General features: G+C 38.7%; 1 protein-coding gene across 4 annotated transcripts in view; it reads right to left on the reverse strand.

The window, feature by feature from the left end:
• Nucleotides 1–21,488, reverse strand: part of GTF2A1 (general transcription factor IIA subunit 1) — a 45,198-nt gene that overhangs the window by 22,298 nt on the left and 1,412 nt on the right. For 2 of the 4 annotated variants that reach the window (XM_065593468.1, XM_065593469.1), the window contains exons 2-7: nucleotides 15,639–15,740; nucleotides 10,529–10,727; nucleotides 10,077–10,141; nucleotides 5,840–5,915; nucleotides 2,049–2,182; nucleotides 1,281–1,598 (exon numbers count right to left, since the gene is read on the reverse strand). In XM_065593468.1, the coding sequence (XP_065449540.1) occupies nucleotides 1,281–1,598; nucleotides 2,049–2,182; nucleotides 5,840–5,915; nucleotides 10,077–10,141; nucleotides 10,529–10,727; nucleotides 15,639–15,740 (894 nt within the window). The remainder of the gene's footprint in view (nucleotides 1–1,280; nucleotides 1,599–2,048; nucleotides 2,183–5,839; nucleotides 5,916–10,076; nucleotides 10,142–10,528; nucleotides 10,728–15,638; nucleotides 15,741–21,488) is intronic. The other 2 variants (XM_065593470.1, XM_065593471.1) reach the window with 1 other exon arrangement.

Raw genomic sequence — 21,488 nt, forward strand, 5'->3', positions numbered from 1 at the left:
TGGTAAATAACGATGACTGGGCAATCACACAGCACAATCCTGATCATTTGGTAAGCTGAGTCCATTCAAACAAAATGTGTTTTATTAAAGACAGGTGCAAAGTTATGCATTTAGGAATAAAGAATATAGGCTATGCCTGCAGAATGAGGGACTGTATCCTGGAAAGCAATGACTCTGAAAAGAATTTAGGGGTAACAGTGGACAAGCAACTGAGCACAAGCACCCAGTACAAAGCTGTGGCAAAAAGGGCTAATGCAATCCTTGGAGGGAATAAAGAGGGGAAAGTAGAAGTGGGGAGGTGATTTTACCTCTGTATATGACAAAAATGAGACTGATACTGGAATGCTGCGTAGATGTGGAGTCCACTTTTTTAAAAAGGATGTTGCAAAAGTGGATTGGGGCGCAGAAAAGAACCATAAAAATTATTTGAGCTCAAAAGAAAATACCTTTAAATCTCCTGCCATATGAGCTCAATCTGTTTAGTTTATCAAAAAGAAGAGAGGTGTCTTGATTACAGTGCCTGAGTACCTTCATAGAGAGAAAATAAAGGCTATTGAAGAGCTCTTATCTAGCAGACAAAGGCATAAAAAGAACTAACACCTGAAAGTTAAAGCCAAACAAATTCAAATTAGAAGTTAGGCAAAAGTTTTTAATAGCGATGGTGATTAACCAATGGAACAAGAGAAATGATTGAATCTCCATCTTTTGGCTTCTTCATATTAAGACTGGAGGCCACTTGCGACTTGATTCTGGGCCCTACTATTTCTTTTATAATCTCTTCATTGCTGAAGATGTTTATGAAGCCGTTTGCAATAGTTAAATTTAATACATGGAAGTGCTACTTTGGTGCAGCTGCACTGCTGAGGCACATCTGGTGAAGACGCTCTATGCCAACAGGAGAGAGCTCTCCCATCTGCATAATTATTCCACCTCCGTGAGAGGCGACGTAACTTCAGTGTGGACTGCGCTTAGGTTGCTGTAACCTGTGCCACTCAGGGGGGGAGGGGGAGGGGGAGGCGTGTGGCTTTCACACTCCTGAGTGACTTAAGTTATATCAACATAAGCGGTAGTGTAGACCTGCCCAAGATCACAGACCACTCCCCCACCCCCAAAATCTATCAGATGAAATTAGCAATCTGGAGTTCCTAATTTGTACTGTGCTCTCACTACTCCCTATTTAAAGAAGTTTGCCTTTGGGTATTTGCCTCAAAATTATGGAAAGGTCAACATTAAAGTCTAAATATTTTCTAATCTTTTAGAAGCATTTTATCAAATTTTACCTCTTCAACCTGGCCATCTTCACCTCCATCTTTTTCTTTGTCTTCCTCTTCATCATCATCATAATCTTCTTCCTCCTCTTCTTCTTCTTCAGAAGATGTATCTCCAGCTCCATCAACTTGGAGTACAAGTGGTGCTTGTGGTTGCGCCTGTTGCTGTGGTTGCTGCTGACCGGCAGCAGTAATCTGTGCTTGTGCCGGTGTAGGAGCTGCCACTGTTGTGGGTATGACCTGTGTTTTGTTCCCTGTAAATAGGATTTGCTGCGGCTGAATAATCACTCCTGTCTGCTGGGAGATCCCTCCAGGGATAGGAGCCAAAACCTGACAAAAGGGTTTTATATTAGCAATCGTGCACACACAATACTAACAGAATAATTACTTACTGAAAACATTTGAAACCTGTCACTTCTTTATACTACTTCAAGGAACACAATCACAAACAGTTATCAAACACAAAAAAGTAAACAACGATTTTTATAACTTCACTTTTAATATTGTGATAACTTTAAAAAAAATTGGTAACACTGGATGCAGATCAGGTAGGAAGATCCTGCACAGAAACCAAAGATATGGATTTTTTTAAGGCATCAAATACATTTTTAAAATCCCCATTTCTTTATGAAGCTCTGTCAATTTTTCAGAGCCATTATTGGCATGCAATTCAAACAAAAGAACACACACCCTTATACTTAAAAATGCAAACAACTGGAAAACCTTCCTACTGGGTTAGTTTTAAGTATGAGCCCACTTATTCAAAATGTCCCTCTTTACCTGCTGTATAACAGGAGCTTGTACACCACCCGGCTGCATCTGTGGTATAACCTGTTGCTGTAGAACCACTGGCTGCTGTTGCTGAATGATATACTGAGCTCCATTTGCAGTTCTAACTACCTGCAGGATCTGGCCTGCAATGAAAACAAAACCACTTAAAATGTAAAAATCCACATCTAAAATTATCATCTTTTTCAAAGTTGGTCACCTGGAAAAAGACTGAGCATAATTAAGATAGAAAGTTCATCCTACACTTCCACCAATAACAGGTTGAGAATTTTTATTATTTTTAATACTTTAAACACACCACATCTACAGCTTCAAAACAACAAGTCTTCAAAGCTCTGGACAGGACTCTAAAACCCAACCATATGTTTACAAAGGGCATAAGGCAAGAGTAGTTTAGGAAAGAGACAACAGGCAGGTTGCTAACAGGTGATACAAGGTCTCACATGAGGCCAAAGATTAACTCACTAAAGCAGCACAGCAATCTTCTGAATATTCATTCCCTACATATGAAGAGTGTATTTCATGTTTCTGCAAGGTCCCTGTTTAAAAGGACAGAAGCCAATAATGTAGATATACACAAAGAAATTACACTTTATATCCTATTGTGTAGGCTTCTATCCGCTGTTAAACAGATGCTGTATTCCAGCATTGAGTACATTTCAGTGTTGGGAAACTATCTTTTTCTTTTTAACAAAACATGTGAAAAGCCCAAGCATTTTTTCCACTGAGTCTACTAACTTCATTGACTGCACTAAAGGATAGCTAATTCTTTAATTTCTGTCTGCTGACAAGGCCAAGATGAGGCCAATAGAAGAACAACTCCTATAGGATTTTAGAAATTTGATAAAATCCATTCCACTTTTGGGGGGGGGGTGGCAAGGGAATAATATTTTTACCTTAAAAGATGATCAGTCGCAAAGTGTAGAATACCATTTTTTGTGTATATGGCAAACAATCCTGTAAAATATAGTTGTCTCTCTTGCTATTCTACAGTGTCTCAGTTTCACCACCTTTACTATGCTTGACAGGAAAACAGAGATACAAGGGAGATAAAATTTGCTGAACCATGACTGGGACAAAAAAGGTATAAAAAGGCAGGTATGAGTGCCTTTTTATACTAGGCCTTCACTCCAAAAGAAAACAATTTCAAAGATTCTTTTGCTCTGCATCTCCCCCACAAAAGCACCATGACTGCGAGCACTAAAAGCTGTTTCAGACAGAAAACACTTCACAATTTAGATTGGTCTTTTTACATAATAAAACTACTGGATTTGTTTTCGAACAAAAAAAACAACAACAACAATTTGTTGTTTTCCCAGCCATTTTTACCTCCTGGTTGACTTCGAGTTGTCCCTTGCAGACCTCATCAGGGCTGTTAGACAGCATTGTGACATGTGAATATTTTAAGCTTACATTCTTAAATTTACTTCTAACATTTGGAGTAAGGAGACAGCTTTAGATTAAGGTAGATAGGGAGTGTGGCAATTTGTTCTGAGGGCACTAAGGGGGACAGGGAATGGTTAAAGAAGAGCTCAAGCCCTTGGTCCTTGACTGTTTTGGAATGGGCTTCTAGGGTTTCATGTGCCAGGAGTCAGAAGGGCAAATGCTCCGAGGGGGAGCAACTCAAACTCAGTATATACTTATACTCTATATTTGGCTTTTATTATAGTTACCTGCTCACATTTTTAAAGGTGACTGAGGAAAATGCAAACTAACTGCTGTGACTGCCCTTCGAATAAATCCACAGCACAGGGGAGGGGTAGATAGATTGCAGTATTGATCCTAAGTACAGGCAACAAGACTATCATGATGCCAAAATTGATGGGCTTTGCAAGTGGAGAACGAATTCCGAAGCAAAAAATATTTAAATTACTTTTCAGCAATATCCTTATGCTCTGTAGATAAAAGCCTAGCAAGGACAGATTAGTACTCAGAGCAGGAGGGGAACCTTCCCTGCCTCTGGAACTTACAACTTCGAAGTTTGAGCTCCATTTGTACAAGTCTGTATATAATACATCCTCTAACTTCATTTATTTTTCTTTATAAAATGTCAGCATCAACTACTTTAAGTAACAGTTTATTATGTCTGTTCACTTTCATCTTCCTTTCCCTTCTCTAATGCCACTTTCTGTTATTTAGGTTCTTGCATGTCCCTGATTTCCATAATATCTAAACTACTTTTCTTTCCATGTATTGTGTGTCTTTTTCTTTTCAGTTTGAGTGTTACGCAATTCTTTCTCCATCCCTCCTTTCCATGATACAGTCTCTCTTTATCCCCGTCTCTTTCATTACCCATTGCACAGTCCTACCACCTTATCCCGAATTCACAAACATGCAATAGTCCCATGTTTCATCTCATTGCAGCTGAGATGCCTGTAAAGCTCTGTACAATGGGTATAAAGTTGCAGACAAAACATACCCCAGCTTCAACTCTTCCACTTTCTTATCAGAAAGACAAAAGGAGGAACTGAAGTGATATCCAGATGACCCTCACCTCCATCATATCCTGCTAAGAATGGGTTTAGCTTCCTGACTCCATCTACAGCATAAACTCAGTGGTCAGGATCCACACATGCAAAGAACTGAACCTTGGGAGCACAATCTCCCTAGGAATCCGTGCATTTCCACCCTCCCCCTCCATTTGAGAAAACACTATAGGTATGGCTGTGTGTCTGTCACGGAGGCCCCAGATTCCGTGACCTCTGTGACTTCTGCAGTGGCCAGTGCTGGCTCAGGAGCTGCCCAAGCAGTTAGGGTGTGGGGGACTGGGCTAGGGGCAGGGGTGTGACATTACTTCAGGATGGGAAGCTCCCTGGTTCCCACCGGTATGTCCCTGTAGCTCCTAGGTGGAGGGGCCAGGGGACTCTGCGTACTGCCCGCGCCTGCAGGCCCCGCCCATGCAGCTCCCATTGGCTGCGGTTCCCGGCCAATGGGAGCTGCGGAGCCGGCACTTGTGGCGGGAGCAGCACGCGGCGAGCCGCTGCCCGCCCTTCCTTCTAGGAGCTGCAGGGACATGCAGAGCTGGGTAGGAAGCCTGTCAACCCTCGCCCCCAGCACCAGCGGGAGTTCCAGGCTGTGCGCCGCTGCGCACCCCCTCCCAGCACCAGCAGGGTCTCAGGGCACACCCCCCCCAGCATCCACGGTGCCCCTGGACTGCCCCCTCCCACCCCCGTTTTAGTTAGGGGTATATAGTAAAGTCATGGACAGGTCACGGGCCGTGAATTTCTGTTTACTCCCCTTGACCTGTCCAGGACTTTTACTAAAACACCTGTGACTAAAACGTAGTCTTTAACTATAGGGCAGCACTTCATAGGTGGAGAAAGATCGCTGGCCATGACATAAATAATTTGTGATTGATACTATGGTATACACTTGTCTTCCTGAAAAACTAAAAGAGGAATTTTTTCCTTGTATTAAGATCTGGAAGTTTCACCTCTGCTCTGAATCAGATTTCTACACTGTTATAAACCTCAACTTTACTATTTCAGACAAACTATTTTCATTAAACATAGTCTTTAAAGCCGTCTCTTAATATAATGTTTATATTTTCAAATAGTAAATAGCTGAAAAACAATACTGTTGGAAGTGTGTTTAATAAAATCTTTTAAAGTTTTATGCTGGTAAAGTAGCACTGTAATACATATACCTCAAGAACTGTATGGTAGACTCCCTCTACTACAAAACTCCTTCCTGATTTTTAAATGTTTCACATTAAATGTAATAAATTACGATTTGCAAATCAAATAGCTTGTCTATAATCCATTTAATGTTATAGTAATTACCTGAATTTGTAAGTATCTGCTGAACAGGAGTAACACCAGCAGGCAAAGCCAAGGTAGCTGCTGTGGCAGCTGCACTCTGAAAGATAAGAGACCTGTTTTTAACAGCCAGCATTACTGCCAATGCTTTGCATCACAACACACTAGCTGAGGATTAAAGAATAAGCATCTGTTGTGGTGAAGTAGGACAAATGTACACAATCACCATAGCTTCTATAGATAAACAACATTTACTCATAAGCAAGTTTCTGTGATGTTAAAAGGAAGATGACTAATAGTATAAAATGCATATATTAGCTATCATAGAAGCGAAATCTTTCTGATTTCTATTTGCCTGCTTTGATGGTCTCCCTTCATTCTACGTGCATCACAAGTCAACTCAATTCTGCTTTATTTCCAAGTTTGCCAGAAAAGCTCTGGGAATAAGTTTTGTTCATCTGTGCTCCCTCTGCTGGCCAGCTGTTGAGTAGCGGAGCTCTACACCCAGCTCTCCAAGTTAAAGTTAACCAGCCTCTCTGAATACGTTATCTGATTAATAGAATAGAAAAAAACTCAAGGCTTAAAGTTAATTGTTCAAATCCTGGAATAATGCCAATATCCAGGGTAAAAGAAAGTAAGTTCCTACGAGTTTCCTAAAGAACATCGAGACAACATATAATCATCTGATAACTGACACCATACTCAATGAATATAGTGCAGTTATTTCTGTTTTCTAGACAAGATCATATTGTAGAATACAATAAATAGGTCATGTGTGATCTTTTCCTGGATCATCTATGCTATGTTTAAGCTAAAATCAGTAGCAACAAACTTTTTTTGGGGGGGGCAGGAGGGGAGTGAGCACAAGGGCCCTCCCACTTTTCACTGGGGTGCACCATGCCCCTTTCCCCTCTTCTTCTCCCCCCCCCCCCAAGGACCTACCCCCCGCACCAGGCCAGTGTGGAGCCCTGCCCGGGAGCCCGGGCAGCTGTGGGGAGCTGTGGTGGACGCTCCACCTGTTCGGAGTGCGGGGGGGCTGAGAGCAGCCCCCAGCCTGCATCCCCACTCCCTGCCCAGCCAAGCACAGGTAGAGGATCCACGACTCGCACCGGTAAGAACCGTGTGGGCGACTGAGGAGCTGCGGCGTTGACCCAGGGCAGGTGGAGAGTCTGCCACGGCTCCCCACAGCTGCCTGCCCAGCTCTTATCATGGCCGGGTTATGGCTCCGAGGGCCTCCCCCCACCAGCCAAAGCTGGGTAGGGGAGACCTGCGCTGGCAGCTGTGGGGAGCCTGGGTCCCTCCACCTGCCCGGGGTGGGGAACCTGGGGGCTGGAGACACCGGCAGGGGGCTGCCTCCCCTCCATCTCACTCCCTGGATGGCGGGGAGGGCTTGCTGGCCCTGCTCTGGCTTGGCCAGGGAGGGTGGGAATCAGGTTCCTGACCCCCCACTTTTGGGAGGGCTCCGGCACCCGTGGCTAAAATATTGTGAAGTAAAATGTACAGAATCACTGAACTTTGAGAACTCCGTTTTTTTTTTTATTATTATTAAATAAACCAAAAGAGTTTGGATATTTGCTCAGGTAAGAAACATTCCACAAAAATAAAAGCAACAGAGAAGTATTGGGATAAAGTTTAAGCAGTACAATCTTTTCTTGATGCCAAGAAAATTCTTGGAATGGATTGCAATGAAATGCAACCTAGCACTGAAAGGTAAGTTCTGCAAGTGACTCTGGATTTGAAGTTATTTTTATTGCATCTAAAAGACAACCTGATTTGTAGAAAACTATGGACAAATTTGTTGTTATTCTTTAAGACTCTCTAAAACCAGAATTATTCCTCAACACAACAGGCCATGGCGGCTACAAAGAGGCTTTATTTTAGGAGGCTGAATGACTACATTGGCGCAGAGTTAGCTAGCCTTGGGATACAGCCAAGAAGCAGGTCAATAGCTAAAGGCATCAGCCCTGAGGAAGCTGAACTCAGATAATTGTCTGCATAAAGAATTAAGGCCTGAGAGCCTGCATCAATACCTTGTGTTCACTATTTTTAACAACTTAAACAAGCAACACAGGTGTGTTTGTTATACTAGATTTGATTTTACTGTGAAGCTACACAGTAATATAAAAACTAAACAGAACACACACAGTTGTCATAAATTCATGACAGACACCTCTTGACCATTTAAACAAAAAAGGATTAAATAGATATTAAGAACATTTGGGGATTATTTCAAAGTTTAAACTAAGTGACCAAAGTGTATTCTGGGCCAAACGCGAAGATGTTTGTGAAAGTCATGCTTAATGTCTGCAAATTAACACATGGGTCCACCTTGGTTTGAACTGTAAATCGACCTCAAATGAATGATTTTAGTCCATATGATCCCAGTCTCTCATCTTAGTACAAAAAATAAACATTAAAAAATGACATCAGAACTAATTTCACCCATGCTGACTGTCAAAAACAGTTCCAACTAGCAGTCAAATGTCACTCCAAATCAAACTTTGGGCAGTTTGACAATTCTACCAAGCCCTACTATAGGTTTAAGTTTAAACAGAATGTTAATAGTAATACCTGAAATGCTGGAGGATACTATTGCATTTTTCATGTTGATGAAAAATTAAAATGCAAAATGGATTTAAATTTTACTATTGGGTAAAAATGCACATTTCTTGTTTTATGCAGTGTAGTTATAGCCGTGTCGGTCCCATGATAGTAGAGACACAAGAAGTTGGTCCAATAAAAGATATTACCTCACCAACCTTGTGTGTCTGTTTCTGGTTGGTAAGGAATCAGATCTCCCTTTACTGGCAGACTGATGTAATTGTTAATCAGAACCTCCCGGAGGGTGACATTGAGTAGAAGCAGGCTAGTGCTTTTCTGCTGTCCCTTTACCCCACATCTTCTTACATACAGGGGAAAGGACACTACTAAATCATGTTCTGATTTTTTCTTGCCTTTAAAATAAACAAGCTGTGATTGCTTGATCCATTCTCAGTACAGATTTAAGAGTTTTCTTTAGTCAAACATTTCTTTTAGAGAGCCCTAATTGGACAGATTCCTTAAAGTAGGGTTTTTTTGTAGTTTTTTTTAAAAAGCTTCAGGCGGCACGCTAAGAAGAGCACGTTTAAATAGCTACATAAACTTTCTTTTTACAGTATAGTATTGGGCTCAACTGAATGAGAACTAGAGAAGAAACTCAGCAGGGTAAACAGGCAAAATCTGGTTTCTGCTGCTATTCAGTGGAATCTGACAATGAGCAAATGAATTGCTGCTGCCTTAATTGTGCAACTTTATTTATTGTGCTTTTAAATTTACTTTAGATGGATATTCTTTAGTATGGAGTTCTAAATCTAAATAAATAACTGAATTTAACTTGCACAGATTGTGTTTTGGTTGTCTTGGGCTGCAAGAGAATAGCCTAAACTTGATGTCAAGCAAGAGAGACAAAGTTAGACTACAAAAACAAAATTGTAAGGAATAGATAAATGGTTAGGATGAAAAGCTGTGAATTTACTTTTGCAATAACAAATGAGTTGAAATAAATAATGACCAGAAAGGCAGATTCAAACTCCTATACAGTCAGTATCATTTTTATGAGTTTATTATTTATAATATTTGAGCAATGTCATTCTTCATCTGGTAAATACAACATAAGACTTGCACCAGGGTAACAGTATTTTCCACATGTGAAGTCATTCCCTCCTGGGATTGTCGTCATACAGATTTGTATCAGTATTAGCTGATCCTCAAAAAATCTTAGTCTAACCCAGAGATATTCAGACTGAAACTCGCAAATCGCAAGTGTCTCTTTAATGCGTCTCCTGTGGCTCTTTGCAGCACATGATATTAAAACACTGTGTAGTTTAATTATTAACCAATCAGGATGCTTTGACTATGTTATTAACCAACTGCAGTTGATAAAATAAAAATACTTGGTCAGTCATTTTGCTGTGAGAATATATATATTACACACAACCAAATTCACTCTAAATATTTCCCGTCATACTGTTTAAATATGTATAGCACTATAATAAATGAAACAATGAATTCACACTACTATGGTTCTTTTGGGTAATGTCGATTGCAAGCCCTGGATAAATAGCTCATGTGTTATCAGCCTAGCAATCAGGGAGACAGGAGCCATCTTCTGCTAGTATCTCTTGGTTTGTTTTTTGGCATTTGAGATGACTCATATCAGACTTTTACCTTCACTATTTAAATACATTACAGCACTGTATAAAGTTCTAATTCTGAGTCTTACCATGCCTGATGCATTCATGTGCTGTATCAGCTTTGAATCTGGCACAATAACCTGCTGCTGAGGTGCTACAAATAAAAGAAACAAAACATCAATTCTATATGATCTGGACAAAAGTTACAGGAAGGAGGTAAGGGACTAGCGATTCAAAGCATGTGGTTGTACCAGCTGTTCTTTACATTGCAATGTCTGCACTCCACAGATATGCATGTTTCTACTGTAGTGATGACCTACATTAGAATCCCGGGAAGGTGACATGGCAATCCTAACTGAATCCATAGTGATTTGACCTCAGCAACTTCCTTTAGCTTCCCTGTTCTTTGACACTGCTGCTTAAACCAAACCTTGTTTCAGGTATTTAAATAAAAGGGTATAACTCTGCAAATTTCAAGGAACATGAGGTCTGCTGAAACCACAGAGAGTTTCATGTAGGCACATTAGAGAATCAGTCTGACCTTGCTGGGATGCAGGAATAAGGACTTGTTGTGTCTGGGATTGCTGCTGCACAGTCTGCTGTGGTTGTGGATGATGATGATGATGGTGGTGATGATGCTGCTGCTGCTGTTGCTGCTGCTGAACCTGCAACAAAAGTTGCTGTTCTTCTGAATGAAACCCATCTACAGCCTTGGACTGCATCAGCTTGTTCTCCCACAGCTGTATTTGAGAGAAAGAAAACATGTTATCAATAGGTGTCATTTTAAAATTGTAGGATTGGAATTATTACAAATATTGCAATTCAAATTGGTCCTTATTTATCCTGTACATTCTACTTTGTCACAAAATCTTTGGGCATATGTAGGTTGGGTATATGCCCCTCTCCTGAGGCATCACACAGCAACAGAAGAAAAAATAGTCCAAGGGAATTATAATTCTAAATTTAACTTTCATGGACATTCCTTTCTTCTCCCACAGGTGAAAGATCATCCTTATAACCACGGTGGATTTCATTTAAATCAAATTGATTTAAATCATGATTTAAATCACTAGTCAGGAAGACTTGATTTAATCATGGATTCTTACATAAAAGTGCATTCTTGTTGGTTGTTATAACCTTAATACATATTCTTCACAACTCAGAGGTAGATGTAGGTTTCATTTTTAGAAGGTACACACTATACATTTTTAAAGTCATTAATTTTGAAAACTTTTCAGATTAGTTTTACAGCTATATCAGAAAATGAATGATTGTTCGGTTATTTCATTTACTAAAGGTAACTGAAGCAGATATTTATGAAGTCATTGGGAGGTGAACTATTATTAATATTTGGAGGATTTTCTTGCTATGCTGTATTAGGAGGAGAACATCACCAGACAGACATTTAAATTGTTTTAGTTAACAAGAACAACGTTATGTATTCTGAATTTTTTTCTTCAACAGCAGACATATAATATTTTAACAAAACAAGCATATGAATTTTTGAATTTAGTTAAACATTCAAGTTTTTTTTAAAATCAGGTTTGTCTGTTAAAATTGTTTAACTAAAATAGTTAATGAATTTTTAAAAAAACAAAAACAAAAAATAAATAGACTGTGTCAGCCAGGTCAACATGAGAAACTTAAAATATTGGCTTCAGCAGTCGTCTTCACCTTCATTTTCCTGTTTGTTCATAATCTGGAAAAGAAAAACAAGCTTTCCTGCTTTTTCAGGTCCCAAGTGATTTCTCAATTTGGAATTAATTAGTCCAAAGGAAGAAAACAGACCTCTACCCCGAAATAACGCCGTCCTCGGGAGCCAGAAAAATCTTACTGTGTTATAGGTGAAACCGCGTTATATCGAACTTACTTTGATCCACCGGACTGAGCAGCCCGCGCCCGCGCCCCCCCCCCTCCCCGGAGCACTGCTTTACTGCATTAGATCCGAATGTGTTATATCAGGTTGTGTTATATTGGGGTAGAGGAGTATTCTTTCTACACCGGCAGAAAAAGCTACTGCTGTTAAAAGTGATATTATCGCTTCAAGAGTCTCTGAATCCAAGTGCTTAAGTGACTTCCACCATTTCACTGGTGTGATTTTCTTTAAAACATCGGCAGCAAACATACATTTCTTGAATGGTTTCTATTCCCAAACTGGGTCTCTTTTACAGCCTGCTTCCATTATAGGTTTTCCCTTCTAGTGAGAGAATGGTATGGTCGATCTCAAATCAATGAAAGTTATCCTCAGAAAGACCTCAAGACTTCTGGAATATGCTGCTCAAACCGTTTCAATTTTGTTTCTACTATCTGTCCCTTCCTTCTCAAAATTATCTCCAGACTTCTCCTCCTTGTCCAGATCTATTCTGCCCCAACAATCTATTCATTGAACTTTTTGAAACTTTTCACTTTTAGAGAGAGGTAAGGGATTGACTTTGTGTACACAAATTTGCAGAGGGACAACAGGGTTGAGATCTGTTATTTCTCACCTCTATATATTATTTATTTATTTAAAAACATTTTTACTGTTAACAAGCATGTTACTTCTGGGGAGACAAATCCACAGTTTGAGAACTGCCAAACTAAGCATCTCTGATGGTATCTTCTAGACTGAGCACTGAGTCCCATTGGGTAGATAGAAAGATTAACCTAAATAATCTATACAGAAGCCCCTGGAACCCCATAAAATTGGGTCTCTAAACCATGAACTGCTGGAACTCATTTACAAAACTTTTCTTAAACATTACATGAATATATTGTCTCATACTATAGAATTTAGGGTTACCATATTTAAAAAATAAAAAAAAGAGGACACGCCACAGAGCCCTGGCCCCGCCCCTTTCCCACCCCCAGCCCTGCCCCAACTCTGCCCCTTCCCCAAAGTCCCCACCCTAACTCCCCCTCCTCCCTCCCAGTCACGCGAAAAGGGCTGCCCAAGCGCTACCGGCTTCACGGTTTGCCGGGCAGCCCCCAGACCCTGCACCCCTGGCCGGCGCTTCCCCAGCGCAGCTGGAGCCCGGGAGGGGAAGCGCCCAGCCGGGGGCGCAGGGTCTGGAGGCTGCCCGGCAAACCATGAAGCCGGTAGCGCTCGGCCAGCCTCCATGCCTCCGGACCCTGCACCCCCGGCCGGGCACTTCCCCTCCCGGGCTCCGGCTGCTCTGCTCCTCCCGACTCTTCGGCTCTGTTTAAGAGCCGAGCTGCCTGAGCGCGCCGGCTTTGGGCAGCCCCCATGCCTCTGGGCCCCAGCCACCGGCTGGGCACTTCCCCTCCCGGGCTCCAGCTGCTCTGCTCCAGCAGCGGAGGGTCCGGAGGCAAGGGGGCTGCCCGAAGCCGGAGCGCTCGGCTCTTAAACAGAGCCGAAGAGTCAGGGGAGGAGCAGAGCAGTCGCGGGAGGGGAAGTGCCCGGCCGGTATTTTCCCAGACATGTTCGGCTTTTTGGCAATTCCCCCCGGACGGGGGTTTGATTACCAAAAAGCCGGACATGTCCGGGAAAATACCGGATGTATGGTAACCCTAATAGAATTAGAATTTATAATCCCTATTCCATGATGAGATATCTTTGAGCTATAATGCATCTTAATTAAAGCTATCTTTAGATAGGTTTTTCCCTCAAAAAGCATTTTATCCAAAAAAATCCGATTTACATAAAAAAAATCAGATTTTTTTTTTAAATCATTGATTTTTATCACCCTGCTTATAACTCCACATATAGGAAGCAGGGAAGCAGAGATAAAGTGGTAGCTCCTATCCTTCAGTTCCCACCCCCTCTACCTCCATTTTAGTTTCCTCTCACCAGAAGCATGCAGTCTTCACCACAGGTGTCAACATTTTTCATTCTAGAATTTCTGAAGATAAAAAGAGTCAAGGAAGATCCATTATCTTCTCCAGAAGCTCCCATTAGCGCAGGGGAACCCTGGTTTTATATAGCAATTTAATTGTTTCTACCACCATAGTATCTGAGCTTTGTGTCTCAGACCTCTTGTTCTACCATCCCCTGCTTTTCACTGTTTCCTCCAATTTTGCTCTCCTTTTCTCTGTTTTGATGTTTCAGGGCTTGTCTTGTTCAGGAAAGTACTTGAGAAGCATCAAGAAAAGCATCAGAGAAAATATCCTTTAGTCTGGTAGCAACCCCATGTCACAATTTTGGTTCACGGGACACAGTTTGCATTCTGGTGATGTGATGGTCCCTCAGCCTCTCCTCCTCAGATGCGTACAATGCAATTTATCCCATGCCATGTCAGAAAATGGGATATTTTTGCAAAGCAAAAGTCATTAGATTTGGAAAAGAGGAGCACTCTACAATGAAACTCTTCAGCTTACAAAGAGAAGAGAGAAAAGAAAGGCATCCCCTATTCAGGATGAATTTAAAAAGATTAATTTAAATACAAAAATCCAAATATTTATTATAAATACAGATTTTTTTAAATAAACCTATTTAATATTAAATTTGAAGTTATGACCACCTATTAGGTTTAAACTTATATAATTTATTAAAATAATTAAAATTAATTAAAAAATTCAAGCATTACGTTTGTTGCCAAGCTTTTTAGAAAAGTCAAACCCCAGAACTTGGGGAAGTCACTGGCTAAGCAGCTGGAACCAGAGTATGTTATGTGTTAAACCAACTTTTCACAATGATAGCCTTTTCTGAAGGTGCAGAGAGAATATCTTCTTCATTTCAGTTTATTCAACTAGTTCAATTCAGTGACTAGTTCATTCAAAGTTAAGAAACAAAATGGGAATTAAAAAAGCAGGGAAACCTGTGTTCCTCTGCCAATCTATGAATAAAACTCAATATGAGTGGATGAGATCAACTAGCTCTAAACTCTTGAAAGACATGGTATTAATTTGAATTTTCATCCAAATATAGCTTGACATAAATCACAAATAAAAATTAATAATCTAGTATTTTACAAATGCATCATTCACATTTTCTAACATAATAAAATATGAAAAAACTAAATCTGAATAAATGTAAGATGGGCTATATATAACTGTAAATAAATGTGCATAGATACAGTGTATTCTCCTGGTTAGCAAATGAAGCACCAAATTTAGCTTACAGAGTATATTTAGTTGCAAATCAACATGCTTTATTGGTTACCAACCATTAAGAATCAAATTTTCTTTAGGAAAAAAACCAAAAAGATTAAATCAAGATTTAAATTTATTAAACTCATTCCCATTTGCTGATTTAAATCATAATTAAAATCTGCAATTTCAATAATTCAGATTTAAATCAATTCACCTGACCCCCTAACTGAACCATCATGGGAAACTTTGCCTCTTGGCTAGAGGACAATAAACACATGACCTTAACTTTTTAAAGGACTTAGATCCTTAAAATCCACACAAAGCCCACACTGAAACATGATCCCTGTTGTAAACTTGATATAAGTTGAGGTGCAACAAATACAGCAAAGTGCATAATGGGGGAAGGTGGAGAAAAGAGCAAATTCACTGTACATTTAAGATGTACTTAGGAAGATTATACCATACATAGCAGCAACTCAAGTTATATATCAAGGGGATGAGTGCATTGCTTAGATAATGAAAATTCACTATTTTTTACTACATGGAGCAGTAAGCACTGTGTCATAGGCTTGTTAGTACGTTATGGAGCTGTAAATACTCCGAGTCCAACTAAAACTTACTGTTTTGAGTTCCAAAAGGACTTGTTCATCTACTCCTTCATCCAGAAAAACTTCTCGGACATCATTGATGACATCTTCAATTACGGACCTGTACAGTTTAGGCTTTACAAAGTTATTAGTAAGGGTTGCTTGTTTCATAAGAGACTTAATATTCTAGTATTAACGTAACTAAACAGATTTTAAAAAAAACTCCGAAGGAATGCTTTCAAAAGGCCAGATACCATAACAACCCTTGAAGCCAGTCTCACTAGAAAGGCCAAAGATGGACAGAGCAAAGAGATGAACTACTCTCTCTTGCCCTTCAAGGCTGAGGCACGTTGGCAGGTCAATGGGAGGAAGTCCACGCACTACCACTAAGTGCCCTGGCCTCTTTTCATTTACAGAATGAGCACATCAGGCTCCAAACCAGCACCTTTCTGAGTGCTAACTTCTCCTAATTTTTTAAAGATATATTTAGGATTTAGACACACTTGTTTATTTGCAACATCTGCTCAGCACAGTACTGTAAACAGGTTATATTAGCTACTAGAGAGGATCCCCGTCAAGGTATCCAACACTACTACATAGTTTTGATTAATATTGGTCAGCTAGGAATTATTTTAAGTGATCAATGTTCAAACACACAAGAAAAAAACTCCATATGCAAGCTGAAGGCTAGCAGATGATACAGTATGTATAAAAGAACTTCTACTGAATTTATTGTTCTTTAAAAACAAAGGGGCAAAGTGTTTTGAAAAACAGACTCCAATACTTTTAGTTCATAACAAAGATCAAATACAAAGAAAAATTTTAAGATATATACTATGTTTGGTCACTTAAGATATGCAGGGGAAAAACTAGCAAAAGCTGTAGTTAAGTTTTACAGCATGTTTCTTTACAACAAATGCATCATTCACCTATAAAGATCTAGTTTCAGATTATATTCAGTCTCAAGCGACATAAGTGATCTAGTAAATCCCTCTCTGTCCATATCACAAAACTTCCACATATACAGATTTTTGCTTTGCGGATGTCTAGTAATGGAGACAGGAATGGTGCAACTCAAAATTAAGTGGATATGGGAAAAGTTGCAGAGGAAGATTCTTCACCTAATCTCTTAAGGTGCTGCACCAGTGTCATTCTATCAACACCGAATTCTATCTTAAATTTCAAAGATATTTTTGCCATCAATTTGTCACTTTTCAATATTAAAATATATTGATATAAACCAAGTAGCTGAAAAATGACAATCCACCATTCTGTTACTCCTATCTCTGCATAAAGGGTTTGATCTGAAATATTGGGATAAGCTTGTCTTGTATTGCCCTGGGAGACCCAGTTTATAGCAAATGAGTTTAAAGCTCAATATTCTATCTCTGATACAGGCAATATGCACCAAAGCACCTTCTAAAGTCATCTTCTCTACTTTTTTTTTTATTTTTTAGGTTTAAAAGCCTTGTGTACTTATATGTTAGCCTTCAGCAAAGTATTAGTTAAATGTACAATGCACATGAATGTTTGAAACAAGCCTTGAAAACTGTAGATAACTGTACAGCATTAGTACTTTAGTTCTAAGCAGTGTACAATTTAAAACAAGAAAAAAATGTCAAGCAGTGTTAATGGGATCTTGTGTTTACTTTGAGACTCAGTTCATAACAGATGGAAAGCAAGACATTCCATTTAATAATAATAAAAAATTAGAGATACATTTTCTGCAGTAAACTAACTGGACTCACCTTATGACAATCTGAGATGTGCTACTTGATCTATTCTGCACATCATTACTAAGTGTATTAGAGGTGTTACTTTTTGGAAAATGACATTGGCACACTCCTGCAAACAGTTATGCACATGTATAACTTTAAGCACATGAATAATCCCACTAAAGTCAGTAGGACTACTGACACACTTGAAGTTAAAACATATGTAACTGGTTGCAGAACTGGGGCCTAAATATCTTGTTCAGAGTGGACAAAATGAATAGCTGGTCCTATCAACAGAATACTTTAAATGAGCTCTGGTGATGACAACAAGAAAGCCCTAATATTTTAACCAGCATTTTCTCCCTCTCCCTGAGCTTAGTCCCCCAACAAGTCTGAAGAAATTTATAAATATAACCTTTGTAATGTTATGTGCTAAAACATCAATGCTCAGATATAGCCAGCAACTTCATAGCCCAATCCCTGCTTGGAAATGTTTTAATATATATTTTCTTCCTTTACCATAAAGAATAGTTTTTGAAGAGTTATCTCTCAGGTTTTCCCCTGTATATTTTATCATGTCCTTGACACATTAATTTTTCAACATTCCATTAATGATTCAGAAAAATATTCTGGACTCATCAGGGGTGTTCCCCCTACATACACCCATAAGGAATAGAACTAGGTGTGCTGCCACACCCCCACCCTGAAGTAGTAAAAACAACCCAAATACATGGTTTCTGCCTTCAGCACCCCCACTATAAAAACTGTTCCAGTGCCACTGCATATACCCTGTTAACTGTCCAGCTCAGAAGAATTAATTCCCTCTACAGCAGCAGTGATTGTTTTAAGAGCTGTCCATACTGGGGCATTCAGGAACACCAACGTGTTCCCTTCAATACTTTAAACCTAAAGAGCAGGATATCCAGCACAGCCTCAACTTCTGACCTATACAGAAAAGCATAGAATATGAATTTAATTTCAAATCAGCATTGTGTATGAAAATTAACAAGTTACTTTTAGCAATTACGTCTATAGAGTTCTTAATTTTGATTTGTGTACGTACACATGATTTAAATTCCCAGATTTGAATTACATCTGAAAATTCCTTCCAAATACTGCTTGCTCACTCAGAAGTCAATCCTGGATATCATATTACTGAACAGACCTGGACAGAATTTTACTCATCTGGAACCCTTTCTAATCTTTTTTGAATTTTCATGCTCAGTCAAAAAGATAATGGAAACATAACATCTGAACAGAAACCTGTTTCCTTTTAGTTGCTCTTTCCAGTTCAGGTCCCAAATGAGATAGGAGTTTGTAAAGAACTTCTCTCATGCACATCCTTTTCTTTGACTATACGTGTTAGGCAGAATGCCAACTATAAAGATGCATGCATTCTCAAGAGAGGACCTAAGTTACATAAATTGACTAGTATGTATAAAAAGGAAGAGATGATTATAAAGCTCACAAAAATGTATCTTTACCTCAAAATCAATGATCTGACTACTTTACCATAGTAATTTGCTGGAACAGCCAGCTGCCACAGCATTATTCATTATTTTTATTGGGGTAACTAATGATTTAGACCAGTGGGACTTATATATAATATGTCTAAATCAGGGGTAGGCAACCTTATTTATTTTACATACAACAATAGTTTAGTTATATATATTATAGACTTATAGAAAGACCTTCTAAAAACGTTAAAATGTATTACTGGCACGCGAAACCTTAAATTAGAGTGAATAAATGAAGACTCGGCACACCACTTCTGAAAGGTTGCCCACCCTGATTTAGACATATTATATATAAGTCCCACTGCCTGACCAATTTTGAGAAATACAGACAATAAAGGAACATGGCTTGCAACAGAAACTTATAAGTTGGCAATTAAAATTAGAATATTTTCACCCACTTTGTATTAATGGAAGTACCTCCCTTCTAACGTCTGTACTATAATGAATCTCAGCCATTTATAGGTGAATGCAGACCCAAAACACAAGAATGTTAAACAAGTGTTTAACAAGCTCTGTCCTAATTGCTACATACAGCTTAAGAAAAACTAACACCACTCAGATTTTCTCATTTACTTGTTTGGATATGAGAACTGATGATATAACCAACAACTTTATATGAAGGTTTATGAACTAGTGCTCCCTCTGCTGGGAATGGAACAAATTGGTTGTAAGAGAAATTTTAACCCCTTTGTCCCCTCGCACTTTGTGACAGAAATTAATTTGAAAAGAAAGCTATAGATGCACACACTACATTTTAGAATCCAAAGAACAAACACCACCAAATTGTTTTAAATGCTACAAGCCATCTGAGCTTAAATTTCTTAAATTACGTTTTTACTTTAAAAGGGATGCTTTTTACTACACCTAAAATTTCTTTAACACTTATTTTTGCAACAACTAAGATACCTATAACTAGAAGATTAGAAGTTTGTTTGTATACTTTGTGCATTGGACTGCATGTTGCGTATAGCTGCTTTCACAATTTCCCCTATACGAAAGGAAGTTGATGAATTCATATCCCCAATCTATGTAGCTCTTTTACTTAAGAACAGGACAGAGAAATAACATCTTTTAAAATAAACAGTAAAATGTAATTGTAAAACCACAGGAACTGGCAGGTGGTGCATGGAGAGAAGCAGTACTTGAAACTACATTTAAGTTTTTTTTTTTTTTTTTTTTTTTTTTAAACAACCAAGTTTTAAGTTGTTGGAATCCTTTTATTACAAATTAGCTATAACAATCTACTATAGAATCCTTGCTTTTATTTTCTCTTTAGCAGAAAGAAAACTGTTAATGGTGATTTAATTACAGTGAAACATTTAAAAAATGTTGTACAGTAGTAGTTTAAGGCCCAAAACTGACATATTAAAGCTATAAACTGGTCATGTTCTTTGAGAATATTTCTGTTCATGTTACTGTGCTAGCTAAGGTTAAAATATCTGGCTCTATTACCAGTCTCAGACCTGAACTCCACAAAGTTAACTGCACCAGTGTCTAAATTATCTTTAGTGGTCAAGTCTTAAATGAAAAATAAAATCCTACAGAGAACTTGCCCTTTACCCCTTTTTAGCCTGTACCTCAATCAGCTACATTTTAAGATTTTATTTTGATTAATCTTTTATTGCTACAAACTGAACTTTCCAGACATAGTTTTTTTCTAACAGCTTTCAATCGCTGTGCTGTTTCAGTAGACAGGTTCAGCTAACTATCTTGGTACAACAGAGAATTCAAGTTTTAGTGAGGCTCTGAAACACCAATATTTGCAAGCAGTTTCAGAATAAATGCCTTCTTTTCTATACTGCTTTCAGCTTATTATATAGTGAGATGAAACAAGACATACTATATAACCGAAGGAGGCCTTTTTGTAACAAAATAAAAAAACCTGAAACTATCAGAGTACAGCCAGTGCTTTCTGAAGGGTCTGCTGACATTTATATTCAGATCCTCATATGCAGACACTGCATGCAGCTTATGGAACATATAATAAACTGCAATGTACAGAATTACTGACTAACTTAAGTGATTGAAACCGAAATAAAAAGAAAATACAAAGGTCACAGAAATCACTTTACACTTATATAAGCCTGGCTCTGTTAGGATATAAAGGGCTGGCTACCTGGCACTTAATATTTATAAATATTAAATATATAAATATTTTTAAATTTGCCTATAATACTGGTGTTGATATTACATCCACAAGAATTATGAAAAACTTTTTAAAAATTCTAGCTTTTCCTAGAGGGTAATAACATGTCTGTATAACCATCAGCTTTATCACCTAGAACAGATATTTTAGTACTACAGAAGTCCAGCCTACAATCTATTACAAAAATTTAAATATTTTAAATATGTATAGCTTCACAGCTATAAATAAACTTTTGCAAAGTATCATAAAATAGGTATCCCACCTTCTCTCTACAAAATACTGGATAAGAACTATTTTAGTTCAGCTACCACTTTACCCCAGCAGAAAAGGCACTTAATAGGGCAGACATATTTATATACTAGTTATTTGTTGCACTGCTTTCAATAGCTAAGGACTCCAGAATACTTTCAAAATGGGGTGGGGGATTGGTTGTCTTTCCCTAAAGAACACACACAAAAAGGAAAGAAAGCTATTTAATCCAACAGATTATTAAATCAATGAGGGG

Source organism: Chrysemys picta, chromosome 4, assembly GCF_011386835.1.
Source record: "Chrysemys picta bellii isolate R12L10 chromosome 4, ASM1138683v2, whole genome shotgun sequence".
NCBI classification, from domain to species: Eukaryota; Metazoa; Chordata; order Testudines; family Emydidae; genus Chrysemys; species Chrysemys picta.